This window comes from Poromitra crassiceps (assembly GCF_964638095.1).
Source record: "Poromitra crassiceps genome assembly, chromosome: 5".
In the NCBI taxonomy this organism is placed as follows: Eukaryota; Metazoa; Chordata; class Actinopteri; order Beryciformes; family Melamphaidae; genus Poromitra; species Poromitra crassiceps.
Window position 1 is genome coordinate 53,853,796 of NC_139642.1, and position 20,204 is coordinate 53,873,999.

A 20,204-nucleotide genomic window follows, 5' to 3' on the forward strand; every position below is an offset into this window, starting at 1 on the left:
CTGAACTACAAACCACTTCTCCAACCTCTGAATCAGTGGGCAACAATGCACGTGCGCATGCACAGACACTGAGACACACTGAAATATGTTTTTTTTTTACATCCATACTTCCAGAGCTTACATTTTAAGTTTTGTCCAAAAATATGATACCTGCCATTTGAAAAAAAAGGAAAAAAAGAGAACCACTCTAACGCAAAATGATAAATAGCTTAAAACAATAACACACATTTTCCCCAGTGATATTTAGGGATGCATGACTTTTTTTTTAGCTGATATCCTATATGCTAATATTTTCCAACTTTTTTGGCCAATTGCAGAATGCCGATACAACATTTAGTCTCTCTCCTACAGTATGTATAAACACCTAGGTAAAAACCGAGGGGCAGGCTTTCATGCCAACTAGGGATGCACGATATATCGGCAATCATATCGGTATCGGCCGATGTTAGTCATTTTTTAACATATCGGTATCGGTCCGATGTTGCAATGTTAATATCGGTTATTGGTATCAGCCAAATTCTTCACATTGAGATGAAATAATGCAGTAAATCTATGATTTATGGGCTTTTACAAATGTTTTTGAAATAAAGAAATGCATTACTTTTTCAAATTCAGTGTTTACATGTGTTTTTCAGTATCTACAAAATTTTATTATCATAGAAATGTGTTTTTATACAGATCATATCGACATCGGTAAATATCGGTTATCGGCCATAACAGCAATGTTAATATCGGATATCGGCATCGGCCAAAATTTTCATATCGGTGCATCCCTAATGCCAACTGTACGGGGGGCGGGGGGGGGGGGGGTGAATTTTTATATAACTCACCCGTTTAGAGTAAAATGTACGATAGGAAAGACTATGTTTTGGGGGTGATTGACAGGTCGCCTGTCCAGTGATCGCGCAGCTTGCCGATCACGGACCAATAGCAGGCGGCTCTGTGGGAAACACCTGGTCTTGTGCTGTCTGGCGCAAACTGTGCGAACACCAAGATGGCAGCGGCCAAAACGCCAAACTGGAGGCTTCAAAACGAGAGACCACAAACCAATGGGTGACATCACACACACTCCATCCATCTCTTTATACAGTCAATACTGACACGTACATCCAAAAACACAAAGTCATCACAAAGCCAGGCACTATATAATTGAGTCCAGCTTAAGTGCATCCCATACACAGGCACACACACTCTCACAGACACACACACTCACACACACACACACACACGGACACACACACACACCACACACACACCTGTGAGGCTGCTTTGGCCGTAGCTGCTCCTCTCTCCCTCTGCCACTCCTCCTCCTCTCCCTGAGCCTTAATCCGAGAGCCCAGCAGCCACTCAGGAGCGGCACTCCGAGATTTCCAGCTCCTGCCATTCCCATTCTGACGGGACTTCCTCAACTGACAGCTAGAGCATGATCCGAAACGACGGAGCGCTGCCATAAGATGGACAGAGGTGGTGGAGAAGAAGAGAGGAGAGAGAGAGAGAGAGAGAGAGAGAGAGAGAGAGAGAGAGAGAGAGAGAGAGAGAGAGAGAGAGAGAGAGAGAGATGGGAAGAGTACTTCCCCTCTACTGGAATGGTTGGGTGACAAAAGAAAGAGAGGCAAAGGGACCGAACGGCCTAGTCCACCCACAGTTAGACCGAGGCCTATGGTGTGTGTGCGTTTGCATGTGTGTGTGTGTGTGTGTGTGTGTGTGTGTGTGTGTGTGCGCGTCTAAGTGTGTTTCCGTGCGTGTGTGTCCGACCACGCCGTAAACTATGCCATGTGCAGTTGCACGGGCAACAGTTGTGCCATTGTGTGTGATGGTGGCAGAAGTAGACAAGATGCTTAGGAGACAATCAGTCCACACACACACACACACACACACACACACACACACACACACACACACACACACACACACACACACACACACACACAGTGACTATAGACCATGTTCTCTTTGCTCTTTGAGTGACAAGGAGGTATTGTCACTTGAAGACACTTGGCATATGTATGTATGCCTTAAAGTCCATGGAAACCAAAATCCACAAAAACCTTCTAACTATTAAATGTAGGGTCTTATGTGAGTAATTGTGTGCCTCAGAAAGTAGTCGACATTACGTTCAACCCTAACCCCAAAAATGCAACTCTCTCTCTCTCTCTCTCTCTCTCTCTCTCTCTCTCTCTCTCTCTCTCTCTCTCTCTCTCTCTCTCTCTCTCTCTCTCTCTCTCTCTCTCTCTCTCTCTCTCTCTCTCTCTCTCTCTCTCTCTCTCTCTCTCTCTCTCTCTCTCTCTCTCTGACCTGCTGCAGACGGGACACGCCCACACAGTCAGCGGGAGAAAATACACTCTAAAATCTAATTGATTCTCATGACTTTTGCCATGACTGTCAAACCTAAATTTATATACTTTGCGACGTTCATGATCGTTCCAATTTGGCTGGTGGCTTATTAACGTACGCCACGTACAAAACTACTATTGTTTGGAACACTATTTAAAATGCTTCTTCTTTACTGAGCTCACACACCTGTCCTGGTAGAGTCAGGTAGACTCTTAGTGATATCAACTTTTGCTTTACGGTCACCTGGAATAACATGTTCAGTTTTTATCTTCTGTATTACACCTTTCAAGAGGTAAAGTTGATTCTTTGAAAAATTGACAGTAGACAGGTAGTGTCATTCTCCCAAACGTGTTCAGTTTCCACTTTGAAATTGTCAAAATTTTCATTGCAAAAAAATTGTCTTGCTTATGGATTGAAGTTCTAATACTGGATATTTGCAAGATGGAAAGAAGGATTAAGCTCTCAATTCATCCTACAAGGTGCCCATTTTTTACTTCAGGACGGGACCGGTATTTTTTTATTATTATTATTTTTGTTAGTATAATTTGATATTGAAGAAAGCACTGGCTGGGCATGAAGACAGAGCCAGTAAAGCAGTTGTAACCAATTAGGTGAATCATCAAAAGACTGGACATTCCTCACATTAGAAACCAATGTGGACTGCAGACTGTGAGTCAGAGAGAACACTATCAGGCAAGACTGACACAAGTGCTACACAAACTGTAGACCAGAGACAGACAGACAGACAGACAGACAGACAGACAGGCAGACAGACAGACAGGGACAGGCAGACAGAGACAGACAGACATACAAACAGACAGACAGACAGATAGACAGGCAGGCAGACAGGCAGACAGACAGACAGGCAGACAGACAGGCAGACAGGCAAACAGACAGACAGAGAGACAGACAGGCAGGCAGGCAGGCAGACAGACAGACAGACAGACCTTAAGGCAGTAGCTTGACCCTGTAGTATATATTTAATTGTACAAACTTTTCCCCCCCACGTGCTTTGGTGATGTAAATTTACTATATGTTTCCCATGCTGAGAGAGAGAGAGAGAGCAAGAGGGTGAGAGAGAGAGGGAGAGACGCCCTTTGGCACAGAGGTTGCATTCCATACATATACATGGCATCTATGGCACACACAGAAACACACACACACACACACACACACACACACACACACACACACACACACACACACACACACACACACACACACCTCAACAAACCTTTACAAAAATGAAGAACCAGGTGAAACTGCAATCTGAGGTTTAATCCATCCATACACACCACATACACAACACAAACATGCGTGCGCTAGGGTTGTCAAAAGTATCGATAGTATCGAAAAGTATCAATACTGATTTTTTTCCCCCCCTCCCTATCATTGGTGGGTATCTGTTGCTTCAACAAGCTAAACGTGTTCTGATAGGCTGATGGCTAGAGCAGGGCTAATCTGCTGTCAAAATTCAAAGTTTGATCAGGTCTAGATTATGCAGAAGTGTGCGTCTGTCCATCTGTCTAACTTTATTTTTATGCCTCTTGATGTGTTGTCATGTTATCCCCCCTTCCCGTGGTATCGAAAATGGTATCGAGTATCGATATTTTCCTGGGTATCGGTATCGAAGTAGAAATACTACTATCGTGACATCCCTAGCGCGCGCGCACACACACACACACACACACACACACACACACACACACACACACACACACACACACACACACACACACACACACACACACACACACACACAGAAATAGCAGCTCTGCTAGAAAGTGCTGTTTCAGAAGAGGCTTTCCCTACATAAGCAAAGTGCTCTGTAATTACACTGGGTGGATCCACACACAGAGAGAGAGAGAGAACAGAGAGAGAGAGAGAGAGAGAGAGAGAGAGAGGGGGGGGGGGAGCGAGAGACAGAGAGAGAGAACAGAGATAAAGAGAGAGAGTGAGAGAGAACAGAGCCAGTGAGAGAGAAGGGAAGAGTAAGACAGAGGAATGGAGTGAAGATGGGAGCTAGCTGGATGAGCAGAAGGAGGAGAAGGTATAGAGCACCAGAAGGTGCTGATCCTGGGAAGCTTGGAGACAGAGAGCTGCTCTCACTTCTACACTGCCATGACTTTCCACAGGACGGCTACAGCCAAGACAAATAAAGCCATCCTGGGACTCGCCTTAAAAGGGAAAGTGAAAAAGTTTCATTGTGCACTGCAATTGTCACTAACCAAGACCAGCGGGCAAGCTCTGAGGTTTTCCCATGAAGACGCACGCGGAAGTAATCCTGAAAGCTGTAGTTCCTCGAATGGCCACTTGAGGCAGGACTCAGAAGTCCCGTCGTTCCCGTTCACCCCCACATTAAAATGCCCCACTTAGTGATTACCGGTAAGCATCTTTACAGCCTGGACACAAACACGGTTTTGGTCTATATAGCTAATTTCACCTTTTCATAACAACTGTAGGAGGGTCATTTCTTATATAACTCACCCATTTGGAGTAAAATAGACGAAATAAAAGGGGGTGATTGACAGGTCGCCTGTCCAGTGATTGCGCAGCTTGCCAATCACGGACCAATAGCAGGCGGAGCTGCCGCTCCGGGAAACCCCCATCTCACGTGAGCTGCACAAGGACCCTAAGATGGCGACAGACAACACTTTAGTGCAAAACGTGAGTTCTAAAAACAGTGGATGGGTTTGTTCATATTATTTAGGCCAGTGACCAAGACTTAGACTCAGTGACACTGTAAGCCAGTAGGCTTTAGATCCATTCACAAAACTGCCCCTATTGGAGCCAAGTTCCACCAATAACGAGTTTGTAAAAGGTCCTATCGGTGCTGCTTAATCTGCTAAACAAATGAATCGTCAGATCAGTCTATCTCTACATTCAGAGGTAAATGAATCAGTAAAACACGGGGAGGGCATAAAGTAACAGAGACGTTAAACATCTCAAAACTGCTCAAACGGGGAGAGAAGCAGGAAGTCATGGAAGGCTGACAGACAGCACTTCCTCCTCCACAGGGAACTGGAGCTTTCCGCTCAACACGCAAATCCACACACACACACACACACACACACACACACACACACACACACACACACACACACACACACACACACACACACACACACACACACACACACACACACACACACACACACACATCCTTCAAAATTACTTCAAGCTACAGAATCCCTAAAATAGGTTCCCTCTATCAAACCAAATAGGTACGTCCTTAAAATAATTCCCCCACCCACTCTCACTGGAACACAAAACATTTATGTTGTGCCTGTCCCAAGCAATACACCAGCCTGTCTGTCTATGAGAGAGATGTGTGTGTGTGTGTGTGTGTGTGTGTGCGTGCGTGCGTGCGTGCGTGTGTGTGTGTGTGTGTGTGAGCAGCATTGGAGGACAGGATGGTCGGAGGTAGAGGACGTTCTCTCTACATCAGTGGTTCTCAACTGGTCTAGCCTCATGACCCACATGTTTCCTTAGTCATCAAGTCACGACCCAATTTTCAGAATTTAGGCTAATTTTGTAGCATCATTTAGCCCCCTTTGCAACAAGCTAGCATGGCATGTTGCTCCCAAAGGATGCCTTACGACGACGTCAGGGGTGTCAAACTCATTTTAGTCCACGGGCCACATGCGACCCAGTTTGGTGTCAAGTGGGCCAGACAATGAAAATCAATAATCAATAATAATAACCTATAAATGACAAAACCTCAAAATGTTCCCGTTTATCTTAGTGTAAAGAATGACAGGTACAACCCTACAACACATAGGGTTATCTCAGATACCATCAAGCACATTATCTGCTGTCTGTACTGTGCATTACAATCAGGGGTGTAGTGGAGGGTAAACGCAAGTAACCAATTGACCCACCCCTTTGAAATGAGGCAGATAGTTGACTCACCTATTTTCATATCAACTGTATCAATCAATGAGGGCAAACAAGGGGGGTAAACTACTCACCTTGGATAGTTTACTCACCTCTGTATTTATCACTACACCCCTGATTACAATTGATGGCAACTGTGCAATTCTCTATAGTCAAGCAAAGGTAATGAAAATATCTGACCATTTAGTGATTAATACAGATAACATATGCAACTTAATATGTAACTTGCTCCTGAAACCTGGTACCTCTTAGCCTTCACAAGTGCATCACATTGGATTGAAGGACTTCTCAGTGCAGTTTTCACGCTTTGCAAAGTCATCCTTTGGGCCGCATTGGACCCTTTGGGGGGCCAGATCTGGCCCCCGGGCCGCATGTTTGACACCCCTGCCTTAGGTCTTCTAGTTTCATATGGTACCAATATCTTCACTCTGGCTATGAAAATGAGCCCGCTACAGCCTCTGAAAGACAGTAATGTTGGCCGCGGACGCTCAATGAGTAGAATAACTTTTTTTCTCATGCACACGTCCGTGACCCAGTCAAAACGTCCCCGCGACCCACTTTTGGGTCCCGACCCACCAGTTGAGAAACACTGCTCTACATAATGCTCTGGGCCTGGTTGCATAAAACACCTTGAGTTAAGATTTTAAGATTTAAAATCCTGGTAAATTATTCAATCAACTCAACATGAAAAATGATTAAATTATGAAAAATTTCCATCAATCTATTCTGACTTAGAAATAAATGGAAAGGTTTCTGTGGATATATGAGATAATAGCATAGGTAAAACTGGGTTGGACATGTTTCCAAACTGATACTGGTTCATTGATAGGCTACCTTAATGGTTTTGATACATACCTCACTATCCCTTTCATCATGCAACACAGTAACCAAATCACATCACATTCAATTGACTGAAAACTTCACTTCCCATTTTGGAGATCACCATTTTTAAGCTTTCTTTCAAACCTCTCAATACTTTTTCCATCATACAAAAAAAGAACAACAGCCGAGCAGCCTGTCGCTGTCCTGTTTGAAGCCTCTTCCCTCTCATCTGCTGAGTCACGGAAAAAACACACCACATCTCCATCCTTTCATCCCTCTCTTTCTTCTCTTTCCCCTTCATCTCACTCATCATCACTCACTTTTTGGCACTGGCTAAACCTGTGTTGACCTTTAAATGTTAAAAATAACCCCTACCCCCCAGTGTGTGTGTGTGTGTGTGTGTGTGTGTGTGCGCGCGCGCGCGCGCGCGTGTGTATCAGTGGGCTCGACGCTCGGGCTTTGGAAGAGGAAGACGCGGAAGTGACACTGAAAGCTGTAGTTCCTCAAATGGCCACTTGAGGGTGGACCAAAAAGGGAGTCGTTCCCGTTCACCCCCCATGTTAAAATGCCCCACTTTGTAACAGTGATGATTAAGCATGTTTACAGAATGGACTGAAACAGTTTTGGTCTGTATAGCTAATTTCACCTTTCATAAGCACTGTAGGCAGGAGGAGGAGGGGGTGAACCTGTCTCTGAGTGGAGTTAACAGGGGAGAAGAACATGCACTCGTCTGACATGGAGGCCAAAATAAACCCATTATCTAAAGCCTTCGTCCTGCTCCTTTGCCTTACAGTCATCCTTTTGAAGTGAAACCTGTGTTACGCTGTCCAGGAGCCAACAAGCCAAAGAGGAGCCAAAACAGCTCACTGGCTCCATACTGGACTGTGTATCTACCTGGACATCAATACTGGACTGTGTATCTACCTGGACATTTTCTCACTACACCACTGCTCACTTTTAGTGGGGCAACAGGGAGGTGAAGGAAAGAGGAGAAGAAGAAAGGCAGAGGGAAAGTATTTGATTCGGCGTGGGTGGTCTGATAAAAAGAAGTCAGTCGTAAATCTGAAGCTCTAAACACTGTGCTTTTAGGCCTGATCCATGCAGCTGAGCATAAAACCATCTCTCTCTCTCTCTCTCCCATCATCACTCCATCTCTCTCTTTCTCTCTCTGCTTCCCTCTCTCTCCCTCTCCCATCATCACTCCAGCCAGCCTCTTCTTTAAAGCTGCATTATGAGGCTGGAAGGAGGTTCTCGCCCCTGGCTGCCGTCCATAGAATGGCAGGTCATGTGTCAAACAGTGTGGAGAAAGTAGTTACTGTGAATTGTGAGCCATTTTGAGCGACCTATATGAGGCCAGAGAAATTGGAAGGGGGGGGGGGGTTCAGACACCCTCCCATCCTTTGTTCGAGACAGGTGTATATACTGTAAGAAACATACACGCACACATATTAACGTGGACATAAATACATGTATGTGTTACGGTAAATGTAGGAAAAACCAAATGTAAACATTTCCCAGGAAATGTTTTTTCTACATTTACCGTAACATGCACGCACACACTGTGCACACACACACACACACACACACACACACACACGAGTCTGTGCATGCATACACATGAGTCTGTGCATGGCTGCACACACACACATGAGTCTGTGCAAGCACACACGTCTGTTCATGCACACACATGAGTCTGTGCACGCACACATGAGTCTGTTCATGCACACACTGTACACACACACGAGTCTGTGCATGCATACACATGAGTCTGTGCATGGCTGCACGCACACACAAGTCTGTGCACGCACACACATGAGTCTGTGCATGCACACACGAGTCTGTGCATGCACACACATGAGTCTGTGCACACACACACAAGTCTGTGCACGCACACACATGAGTCTGTGCACGCACACACAGGAGTCTGTGCACGCACACAGAAGTCTGTGCACACACACATGAGTCTGTGCACGCATACATATGAGTCTGTGCACACACACACAAGTCTGTGCACACACATGAGTCTGTGCACGCACACACGAGTCTGTGCACACACACACGAGTCTGTGCATGCATACACATGAGTCTGTGCACACACACACAAGTCTGTGCACACACATGAGTCTGTGCACGCACACACAAGTCTGTGCACACACGCACATGAGTATGTGCATGCACGCACATGAGTATGTGCATGACTGCACTCACACACGAGTCTGTGCACGCACACACATGAGTCTGTGCACGCACACACAAGTCTGTGCACGCACACACATGAGTCTGTGCACGCACACACATGAGTCTGTGCACGCACACATGTGAGTCTGTGCACGCACACACAAGTCTGTGCACGCACACACATGAGTCTGTGCACGCACACACACAAGTCTGTGCACGCACACACATGAGTCTGTGCACGCACACACAAGTCTGTGCACGCACACACACGAGTCTGTGCACGGCTGCACGCACACACGAGTCTGTGCACGCACACACATGAGTCTGTGCATGCACACACGAGTCTGTGCACACACACACATGAGTCTGTGCACGCACACACGAGTCTGTTCATGCACACACGAGTCTGTGCACTCACACACATGAGTCTGTGCACTCACACACGAGTCTGTGCACTCACACACATGAGTCTGTGCACGCACACACACGAGTCAGTGCACGCACACACAGTCTGTGCACGGCTGCACGCACACACGAGTCTGTGCAATCTCTTCTGGGGAGTTGAAGACCGTTATGCAAGAGGGGAAGAGAAGATAGGCCACATTCCTGCTGCCTGCTAAAGTGAAAACGACTCAAACAGTAGGGGTAGTACACACACACGCACGCACCACTCACTCACTCACTCACTCACTCACTATTTGCCAAACACAAATCAAATTTAAAAAATGTCCACCTAATGGAGAAAATGAATGGGGAACTTACTTCCGGGGCGAAAAGTCACGTGACTGTTGAGCTCCATTCCCTCACTCCATCATCATTTTTTTCTTCCAACTCTCCCAGTCCTATTTAGATCCAGGTCTATTTAGATCCAGGTCTATTTAGATTCAGGTCTATTTAGATCCAGGTCTATTTAGATCCAGGTATATTTAGATCCAGTTCTATTTAGATTCAGGTCTATTTAGATCCAGGTATATTTAGATCCAGGTCTATTTAGATCCAGGTATATTTAGATCCAGGTCTATTTAGATCCAGTTCTATTTAGATTCAGGTCTATTTAGATCCAGGTCTATTTAGATCCAGGTCTATTTAGATTCAGGTCTATTTAGATCCAGGTCTATTTAGATCCAGGTCTATTTAGATCCAGGTCTATTTAGATCCAGGTCTATTTAGATTCAGGTCTATTTAGATCCAGGTCTATTCTTAGCCAATCACCCACCCCCCCGCCTCTCATTTGTGTCTAGCTGATCTGTGGCTCGGCCATCGTTACACCAGGCCTAAAGTGATGAGCTCACTTTACTGCTATGCTCCAGTCCAGAGACACCGACACAGACAATACAAGAAGGAGATAACATGAGAAGGAATGCGGGAGAATTAGTATAAAAGAGAAAAATGGCGATGGGGTCAAAGTAGAAGGTGAAAATGCAACATGGCTGACACAACATCTGGGAGAGCGAGGATGGATGGATGGATGGATGGATGGAGGGGGCTAAAACGTAGTTGAGAAAGTGAGGAAAAAAGCGATGGTGAGGTTGAGGAGAGATTGTGAGAGGAGAAACAGCGGGCATCGCTCTATGCTCTATAATGAGCCACGCTCAGGCTCCAGAAAAGGAGAAGGCTCCCTCTCTCTCTCACACCTTCTTTATTCCTTTCACAGGACCTGTCTGCACTCCATTTAGGCTTGGCACCACATTCATTACATTTAAGCCAGAAAGCGCGCATACACACACACACACACACACACACACACACACACACACACACACACACACACACACACACACACACACACACACACACACACAAAACCGGAACTGCCCCGGTGTTGTTGGCACAACTCTGGGCTCGAAAACTTGGAGCAAGGCACCGATATCTTCCAGACAAACGCACACACACACATACAAAAAGACATACACACACACGGACACGCACACACAAGTTTCACATACACATGCGGGCAGACACGCACGTGCAGGAATGATAACACATTGACCAGTGCACGTGCGTAACATGCCCGCCCGCGCGCGCGGCCGTACGCACACACACACGCCAGCCAGTGGCACTGGAGATCATCAAACACTTCAGTAACCACAACAACTTCCCGTTTCCCTAAGCCCATTTCCTGCCCCGGTGAGCTCACTCTCCAGCCACAGCTACTGTCGCTATGGCAACAAGGAAAGGCGGGGGGGGGCCGGGGGATTAACATCATCAGCAACTAATTACGAGCAGTTGCAAAATCTTCTGGTAAATTTTCAGAAATTGTCCATCCGGAGGTTAAGGATCTGGAATTTTGGAAATGTTGACCTCTTTTTAAGGTGTTCCCAAATCCCAATATTCATAGTTGGAAACTTTCCATAGGAATTCAACTGGACATGTTTGGGTAATTTATACTTACTGCATTTACCTTGTCATATACAGACATAAATATAAACATGTTGTTTTGTCATAAACAGACATGCATAATTATTATTATTATTATTATTATTATTATTATTATTATTATTATTATTATTATTATTAGTTTATTGATTGAACAACAAAAAACATGAATGTTGAACACAATAAATGTTGATCCCCGCCCCGGAATGTTTCAAGCCAAAGCAGAGGCGAGAGAGAAGAGTTGAGCCAGGCACGGTCCTGTTGGGTTTGCTGTAAATAACAGTAATGGGCGGCAGCATGGCCTCTGTCAACTGGAGGACAAACATCTGCTCTGCTGAAGTGCCTTTGAGCAAGAGGTGCCTTCCAGCTGCAGGGCTGCTGTCAGCTGGGAGGTGAGAGGTCAGCTGTCCCTGACCTCTCTGACCTCCCTCCGGAGGAGGAAAAGCAAAGACAAAGAATTTCCCTAAAGGGGTCAAGAGAAGTATCACACTAATATCCATCATGGCTGCCACAGCAAACAGCAGCAGCAGCAGCAGCAGCGGGGCTCGTTTGATGAACGGCTCTGACTGAGTAAGACCATGAGAAATGGACTCAGAAGATATGCCAATGTTATGCTAGTGAGAACAAGACTAGAGACTCCTTCTCTTGTTTTGTCATAGTGTAATCAAATAAGCCAATTCACCCACAGCAATACATTCCTGCCAGAGTAAGTATTTCACAGAAGTAATATAAAAATATAGATATTTCCAGGAAGCACAAATCATATCACTGAAGGCAAGCGTTCCAAACCTGTCAAACTGCAATCTTTTAGATACAAAGGTTTGGACCAAACTCTGTGTATGCTGTGAATTTCCCCTCAGGCTTGGATAAAAAGGCTTGGTCTTAAGCCAGTGGGTCCCAACCTTAGGCTCGCGACCCTAAGTGGGGATCGCCTGAAATTCAAATAGGTTCACCTGATTATTATTTTTTTATACACCAGACACAATTTAAAACTAGCGAAGATGATTAGGGTCACTTCTTGCGATTTTTTGTTTGTTCTGAGTTTAAAGTGAAAGTGATCATCTCTAAGATTTCAGTTTTGTTCTCTTCGGTGACACCTATGGCGATGAGTGGTAATTGCAGGTGAGATCCAAACAGTGTCAATGGGCTCACTATCATAGTGACTTTTTTATGAAAATGTTTGAGATTATAACTTTAAATCAGGATTCTGAGAATAAAGGCGGAATTCTCAAAATAAAGTCAGAATTTTGAGATTAAAGTCAGAATTCTCAGATTAAAGTCAGAATTCTGAGTGGAAAAAGAAGCATACACGTGACATCACACAGACACACGGACTAACTCCACTTTGACTTGACCACACCTCTATAGGCTACGTGAGTGCTTACATTTGTATTTTAGTGATGAGGTTAACTTAGCCACACACACACACACACACACACACACACACACACACACACACACACACACACACACACACACACACACACACACACACACACACACACACACACACACGTCTATCCCACTGTGCACTGCTGAGTACATACAGCATCACACACACGGACGCACACAGGAGACATTTATCAGAGCCTCTGTCTCCGACACTGATTCTGGCACTGAGACAGCTAATATTAAATGAAAGAGAAATGAAACAGACACACATCCAGTGGGCCTTGGTCCATCTCTTAATGCCCTTGGTTGAGATTTGTTTAGTAGAAGTTAATAACACCGTCTGATGTTTGTTTAACACTCCTCAACCGTTAATGGCTTCTGTATTCTATTTCTGCTCGCACAGGCACTCTGGATCTAACCCTACCAGTCCTGACTCATAGCACTTTACTCTGGATCTAACCCTACCAGTCCTGACTCATAGCACTTTACTCTGGATCTAACCCTACCAGTCGTGCCTCATAGCACTTTACTCTGGATCTAACCCTACCAGTCCTGACTCATAGCACTTTACTCTGGATCTAACCCTACCAGTCCTGACTCCTAGCACTTTACTCTGGATCTAACCCTACCAGTCCTGACTCATAGCACTTTACTCTGGATCTAACCCTACCAGTCCTGACTCATAGCACTTTACTCTGGATCTAACCCTACCAGTCCTGACTCATAGCACTTTACTCTGGATCTAACCCTACCAGTCCTGACTCATAGCACTTTACTCTGGATCTAACCCTACCAGACCTGACTCCTAGCACTTTACTCTGGATCTAACCCTACCAGACCTGACTCATAGCACTTTACTCTGGATCTAACCCTACCAGTCCTGACTCATAGCACTTTACTCTGGATCTAACCCTACCAGTCCTGACTCATAGCACTTTACTCTGGATCTAACCCTACCAGTCCTGACTCATAGCACTTTACTCTGGATCTAACCCTACCAGTCCTGACTCATAGCACTTTATATGGGAAAATACCCCACCACACGCATGTACCGTTGAGTATGTTAATGCAGACGAAACCATACGATCCAAAAGCATTCGTACACTTGACAACATGAAGTGTAGACCCGCTGCTTTAAAACTATTGGTGTTATTATTTACCTCACATTTCTAGCTGTCTCCCATTATTAAAGAATCATCTGTCAAACAGCAGCTTCACCATATTGTGGCATCTGAATAAGGCCAGTTATACCAATAATTCTATCCTGCTCTCTCTCACAAAAAACAAAACCAAATTTAAACCAATGTAAACTTAAACATTAGAACAATTTCTTTCACCTTTGCAACAGATTAAAGGAGGGGGGATTCTCCAACTCTAAAATTGACAGCAAAATCCAAACTCAAATGTATAGTCATCTGAGATGTTCAGGCTATAATACTTTGTTTCCTGTATTAGCCACCAATGACAGCACACAGCCAATTAGCTCTGAATTGTCAAAAACAATACAGAAATTAAAAACATAATGCAACATAGTACAGTAACAGACTGGCAAACACAGCCTTCCACACGCACACGCACACACACACGCACACGCACGCACACACAGTCTTATAAACAAATTGTTTTTAAAACCCGACATCTGTATTGAATTATGTGTGGAGCAACACTTGTCACTTTTCAACACATCACACACAATGGAAAGTTATTGTGAACACACCACACACACACACACACACACACACACACACACACACACACACACACACACACACACAACAACAACACACAATGGAAAGGTATTGTGAACTCACCACTGTGGGCTTGGGCCTTTGTGGGGCAGCCGTGGATGGAGAGTCTTCAGTACTCTTCTTCTGTGGTCCAACTTCCATAATTCCACTCCTGTGGGTCGAGCTGGGGCCCTCCGGTGCCGACACTGACCCTTCAGCTCCATCCCCGGGCCCCGGCAGAGGCCCCGGGCCTTCACTTTCTCTCTCAGGAGCACTCAGAGCCAGGATATACCTCTCGGTCACATCCTCTAGAGAGGGCGCCTCATCTCCCCCGGGCTTACCCAGGAGCGAGGGCTCTGAAGTGGGGTGGATGACGAGGCAGCCCCCTTCCTTCAGTGGCTGGAGCTGTGGAGGTGGGGAGATGGGGACGAAGGCGGCTGGTTCGCTGGCATGGCGGACGTGCTTGGGTCTGGTTTTGAGCTTGGAGCCCTGGGGGGCAGGAGGAAGAGGAGGGGTGAGGTCGGTTTGGTTGTGATCCTCCTGCTCCTCTGAACCCACCTCTGGGGGTTCAAAGGGGTCGTCATGAGGGGAAACCTGGGCCAGCCTGTTTGGACGCTTTCTGGAAGTCCGACGACCCATTCTAGGGGACAGAACCCCAGCTAGTTTGAGGTCAAAGTTGAATTTCTTTCCACATTCCTCTCTCTCTTCTCCCCCTTGGTCTATCACATCATCATCTTCATCACCGTGGTCACCAGAGCGAAGGGTACTTTCCGACTGGGAGCGAGGCGTCTTCTTCCCATGGTGATAGTGGTGTGGCTGTGTCGGCAACAGGTGTTTAGGCGCCCACAGTTCGTCTCTCTGCTCGCTCAGGATCGGCTCACTGCTGGAAGGTAGGATCTGCCCGGGTTGATCCAGCTCACTGATGGGCTCGGTACTGTTGGACTGACCTTTGAACTGAGGGTCATTCTGGGAAAGTAAAGGGCCGTCGCTACGGCGACTGGGGTCACTGAATGACTTCTTCTTGGGAGCTTTGCCGTTGACGTGGTCATCTGTCATCAGTCTGTCCATTGCCCCTGGCTCGGCCACGATGCTTCTGATCACCCCGCTGTAGTCACGTATGCCGTCGTCACGGAGGCCATCGTCACGGAGGCCGCCATCGCTGCACACCGACAAGTCGCTGGCCACACTCCCCTTGCATTCCGAGAGGGTCGTCGCCGAGGACGAGTCTGTAGCTCCTCCTCCTCCTCCTCCTTTGACAGACAGAGATCCGAGGAGGTTACTATCCACAGAGGAGAAATTGTTATTTCCTTCTTCTGCCACCGAGCAGCGCCGCTGAGGCATGGGGTCGCTTAGTGAGCGGTAAACTGTGGACTCTCCGTTCCCAACGACTGCTGCTGCTGCCTCTGCATTACTGCAATGACTCGAGTCTGAGCCGGTGATGCTAGCAGCAGCCGGGGAGAACTTACGCCGTCTACGGATAGCACTGGGGGTGACGGGGGCTTCGACGAGCCCTCCTCCTCCCCCTCCTGCTGTGGTGGTTGACCCCTGGAATGCAGTGCTGCTGTTAGTGCAGATGTCCTCCTCACCGGCCGTGCTGCCAATGTCGATAGCAGCAGTGCTGCTCGATTCCATGATGATGCTGTCACTCTCAGCCCTACGGGCAGGAAGATGGGTGACAGAGGGCCCACTGACTTGACTCGCCCGATTTATACAACTCGCCCTGTTCTCCGTCTTGTCTCCCCTTTCCTCCCTAAACCCTTCCACCTCGTGGAGAGCCGATTGCTTCCATACGGTGACAGGCTGCCCGAGCACATCCCTAGCAATTAGCGACCCCAAATTGACCCCCGCTGACCCCGCGAAGGACCTCTCGACGACGGGGTCACCGCCGGGACCCGTCTCTGGCTCTGTCACGATCCCTTCGTCCGTTAAACTGGACTCGTGTCCGGACAGCTCGTCCACAGAGCGGTCGCAGAACATGCTTTCCTCCGAGTCGCCCTTGAGTAAGGCTCCGTCTCTCTCTCTGCTCTCTCTCTTTGCCCTCTCCCTGTACTCTGCGTCCCTGCCGTCTAGATTGTCTGACTGCATGCTTGCTCTGTCTCTCTCTCTCCTCTCTCCCTCGCTCTCCTGTTCATCCCTCTCCCTCGTGTTCTCACACTCAGCCTCTCCGTCTCTCCTGGCCTCATCCTTCACGCTCACTCCCTCTCTTTCCTTATCATCCCTCGTTTTTTTCACTTGGAGACACTCGTCCTCTGTGCCATCAATTCCCCTCACGTCAACATCATCTTCTTCATCGTCATCGTCATCTTCCCTAGCACTCATCTGGCAGATGTCTCGAATGACCTGCCTGGCTTCCTGCACGTACCTGTCCTGCAATACAGTGGGCATCACCACCACCTCCTCCTCCTCCTCCTCACCGTATCCATAATCCCTCGCCCTTCGACCTCTTCCAACCCTAAAGTCGCCCCCGTCGCTCTCCACTTCCCTCTCCGGCACCGACACCCTCCCTCCATCACTCTCTCCCTCCAAGTCGAGCTGTTGTTCAGAGGAGCTCCTCTTGGCGGCGCCGCTCGTCAAGTAACATCTCACCGCTGCTGTGGGTTTGTCCGAGTAAGTGAAGGATTTGGCCCGGCGGAGGGTGGCGGTCAGGTCTTTCAGTGACGGGCGACGCCCGGAGGGGAGGAGGGTCCCGCCTTGACTCCGCGAGCCCATCCTGTACATCGACGACCCCTCCGCACCCGCAGACTTATCCCCCCCGCCCGTTTTCCTCACCCTGAGCTCTGATAGGTCAGTTTTCAGGAAGTTAAGGAGTGTCATGGTTTCTGAGGCAATATCGGGGTTGGACATGGATATTCGGTTTTTATCTTTATCACCGATCACAGCCCCACCCCCACCCAATGTCTCGCCCTCCCCAACCCCTGCGGTCACACCCCCTTCTCTGGGAAGTACAGCGGGAGAGGGGGCGACTGCAGGTATAATCTTGGGGCGGAACCTTACAGGGGCACGGGAGAAATTATCCCCATGCCCAAAGCTAGGGGAGCGATACATGGTAAAGTTCCCATGGTACGTTTTACTCAGCACAGATGAGGATGCTGCGTTGGGGGTTACAGTTCTGTTAGTGCTACCCCCAGCTCCCCCAAATATCACTTTTGCGGCTCGGTTAGCGCAGCTAGCCTGGTCGTCCTGCTTGAGTGTCTCTGTGCTGGAGTATCGGCTGCTGCATCGCGACCCACCAGGACTGGAAATTAATGGGGGAATGTTGACTTTTGCCACTCGTGATACACCAGGAAGTGATGTGGGGGTCACTGGCGAGGAGATGCGTTCCCATTGCTGCACCCTGGTTCTTGAATTAGCATTGGCGGGGGCTCTTGGCGTGCGGTTCAGGAACGGCGTTCCCGAAAATTCTCCCGAGTTTTGCTGGTGGTGCCTCTCCATGTGCTCCATGGTCAAGGCCGTGTCACTGTCACTATCTTCCGATTCGCCATCGTGATCGTCGTAATCGTCGCGGCCTGTCGCGGGGGCAACTCCGCTGACCTTCTTCTTCTTCCTCAGCGAGCGCCGGCGCACCGCATCTCGAACGGGGGGTCCTAGAGAACCGGGGCTGTCCTCCTCACTGCCCGAAGACCGGCCGATGCCCTTCGCGCCCCACCGGCCATTCTTGCTGCGCGAGAAATAGCCTCCTCCTCGCTCCGTGACACCCCTCTCTCCTCCTCTGACGGAGGTGGAAGGAGCAAGGGCAGAGGCAACGCTCAAGCCCGCACCACCTCCTCCTCCGCCTCCACCTCCTCTCCTTCTCCTGGTGCGCTCCTCCTCCTCGTCTCCGGAGCTAAACCTCCAGCGGGAGCTCAGTGGGGCGGTAACTGGGGCTCTTGGCTCAGGAGAGGGAGCTACAGTAGAGGAGGAGGCAATGGCTTTATCTGGAGATGGAGGCGAGGAGGAGGAGGGGGCTGGCGCTGTGGAGGAGCTATGTGAGGAATGTAAACTATCCCTGGGCAGCCCGACCCCCTGTCTGTCCCTTCTCTCCCTCTCTGCCGGCTGCGGGAGAGAGGAGGAGCAGGAGGAGGCGCCTCGGCCTACTGAACAGCTCCAAGGAGGAGGGGCAGGGGGTTGAAGGTCAGGGTCGGGGTCAGATGTCAGCCCTGTCGTCGCGGTGCTCTCACGGGCAGCCTCTGCTCGAAGGCCAGCGGACGAGATAATTCTACGATAGCAGCTACTACTGCTGCTGCTTTGCAAACGTGTTCTGCCAGTCACAGTGTTATTATTATTGTTAGGGGGTGTCTCTGTGTCTACCTGCTCATCGTTATAGTGCTGCTTGGAAGACAAGTCCATGCCGTGCGGAAATCTCCGTTCTCTCCTTTCTTTGGCCTCCACAGTGCTACTGCTGCTTACTCGACTTTGGCTTCCGGCTTTGTGGTGGGCTCTCTCAGAAAAGGACAGGCTACTACTGGCCTCGTTAGCAGAGCTGCTGGGTGACAGCTTGTCGCTTCTATCCGACAGAGAGGCGCTCTCCTTGGGGCTGAGCTGGTCAAGATGGCCTCTGTCGGCTGTTTTTAAATTCTCACATGCGTCATCAGGTGTCTTCTGCTGCTGCCTGGCTTTGCTTTGCCTCTCATCAAAAAGTTGCTTGATTTTGGTGACACTGGGCCAGTTGTCAGAGTGAAGGGGAATAAAATCACTGTGGTGGGTCGACGAGTAACTTTTGTGAGACTTACAGGCGGGAGGATCCCCTCCACTAGCAGACACATCTTCCTCCTCCTCTGCACTACTCAAAGTCTTTGTGGGATCAGAGGGGCATGCGTTGATCTGTGAATAATCTCTCTTACCAGAGTTGTTGCTGCTGCTGCCGTGGGCTGATAAGCGGGTACAAATCCATTCCTCTCTTTTCTTCTCGGAGTCCGATCCCGAGACAGAGTCAGTGCCAGAATGAAACTTCTGTTGCCCCTGGACTTCAGTCTCTTTAGTAAGAGTCTCTGTCGCGTTGATATTCTGGTAATATCCACTACCGCTGTCCTCGTGGAACGATTTACGAGAGGGCGACCCGTCTCTCCTGGTGCTTTTGGCCCGGGGCAGAGTGGTGCTCCTAGTCTGCGTTGCCGCTGCGCCGCCGTCTCCCGGGGAGTCTCTGTGCGCCCTGCCGCTGCTGCTGCTGCTGCATGTGAACTTCTCAGACAGCTGGCGAATTGATGGAGAAATAGAGGAGAGAGGAGTGGAGGAGCCTCTCTTTAGCTCTGCGGTTGGGAGGCCGGCGGCGGTGGTGGTGGCAGAGATTTTGGAAACTTTTCTTGACACACTGACATTACGCGTCGCCACGGGCTGTTCTGCCCGAGTAGACTGCGGGGGAAGGGCGACGCCAGCAGCCGCCGGGTCCTCTGATTTGTGTGGCTGGTCTTCACTCCTGTTGGCGCTCCAGGAGTCCAACTTTTTGAAAGAGACGCTGCGGTACACAGCCACATTCTTCTTCGCCTTCTCTCTTTCTGCCAT

At 48.4% G+C, this 20,204-nt stretch overlaps 1 protein-coding gene across 1 annotated transcript in view; it reads right to left on the reverse strand.

The window, feature by feature from the left end:
- The window catches only part of arhgef17 (Rho guanine nucleotide exchange factor (GEF) 17), a gene marked incomplete at both ends in the record, with an annotated part of 101,726 nt that extends 81,522 nt beyond the window's left edge, over positions 1-20,204 (reverse strand). The window contains one exon of the mRNA XM_083636790.1: positions 14,811-20,204. Coding sequence (XP_083492916.1) covers positions 14,811-20,204 — 5,394 coding nt within the window. The remainder of the gene's footprint in view (positions 1-14,810) is intronic.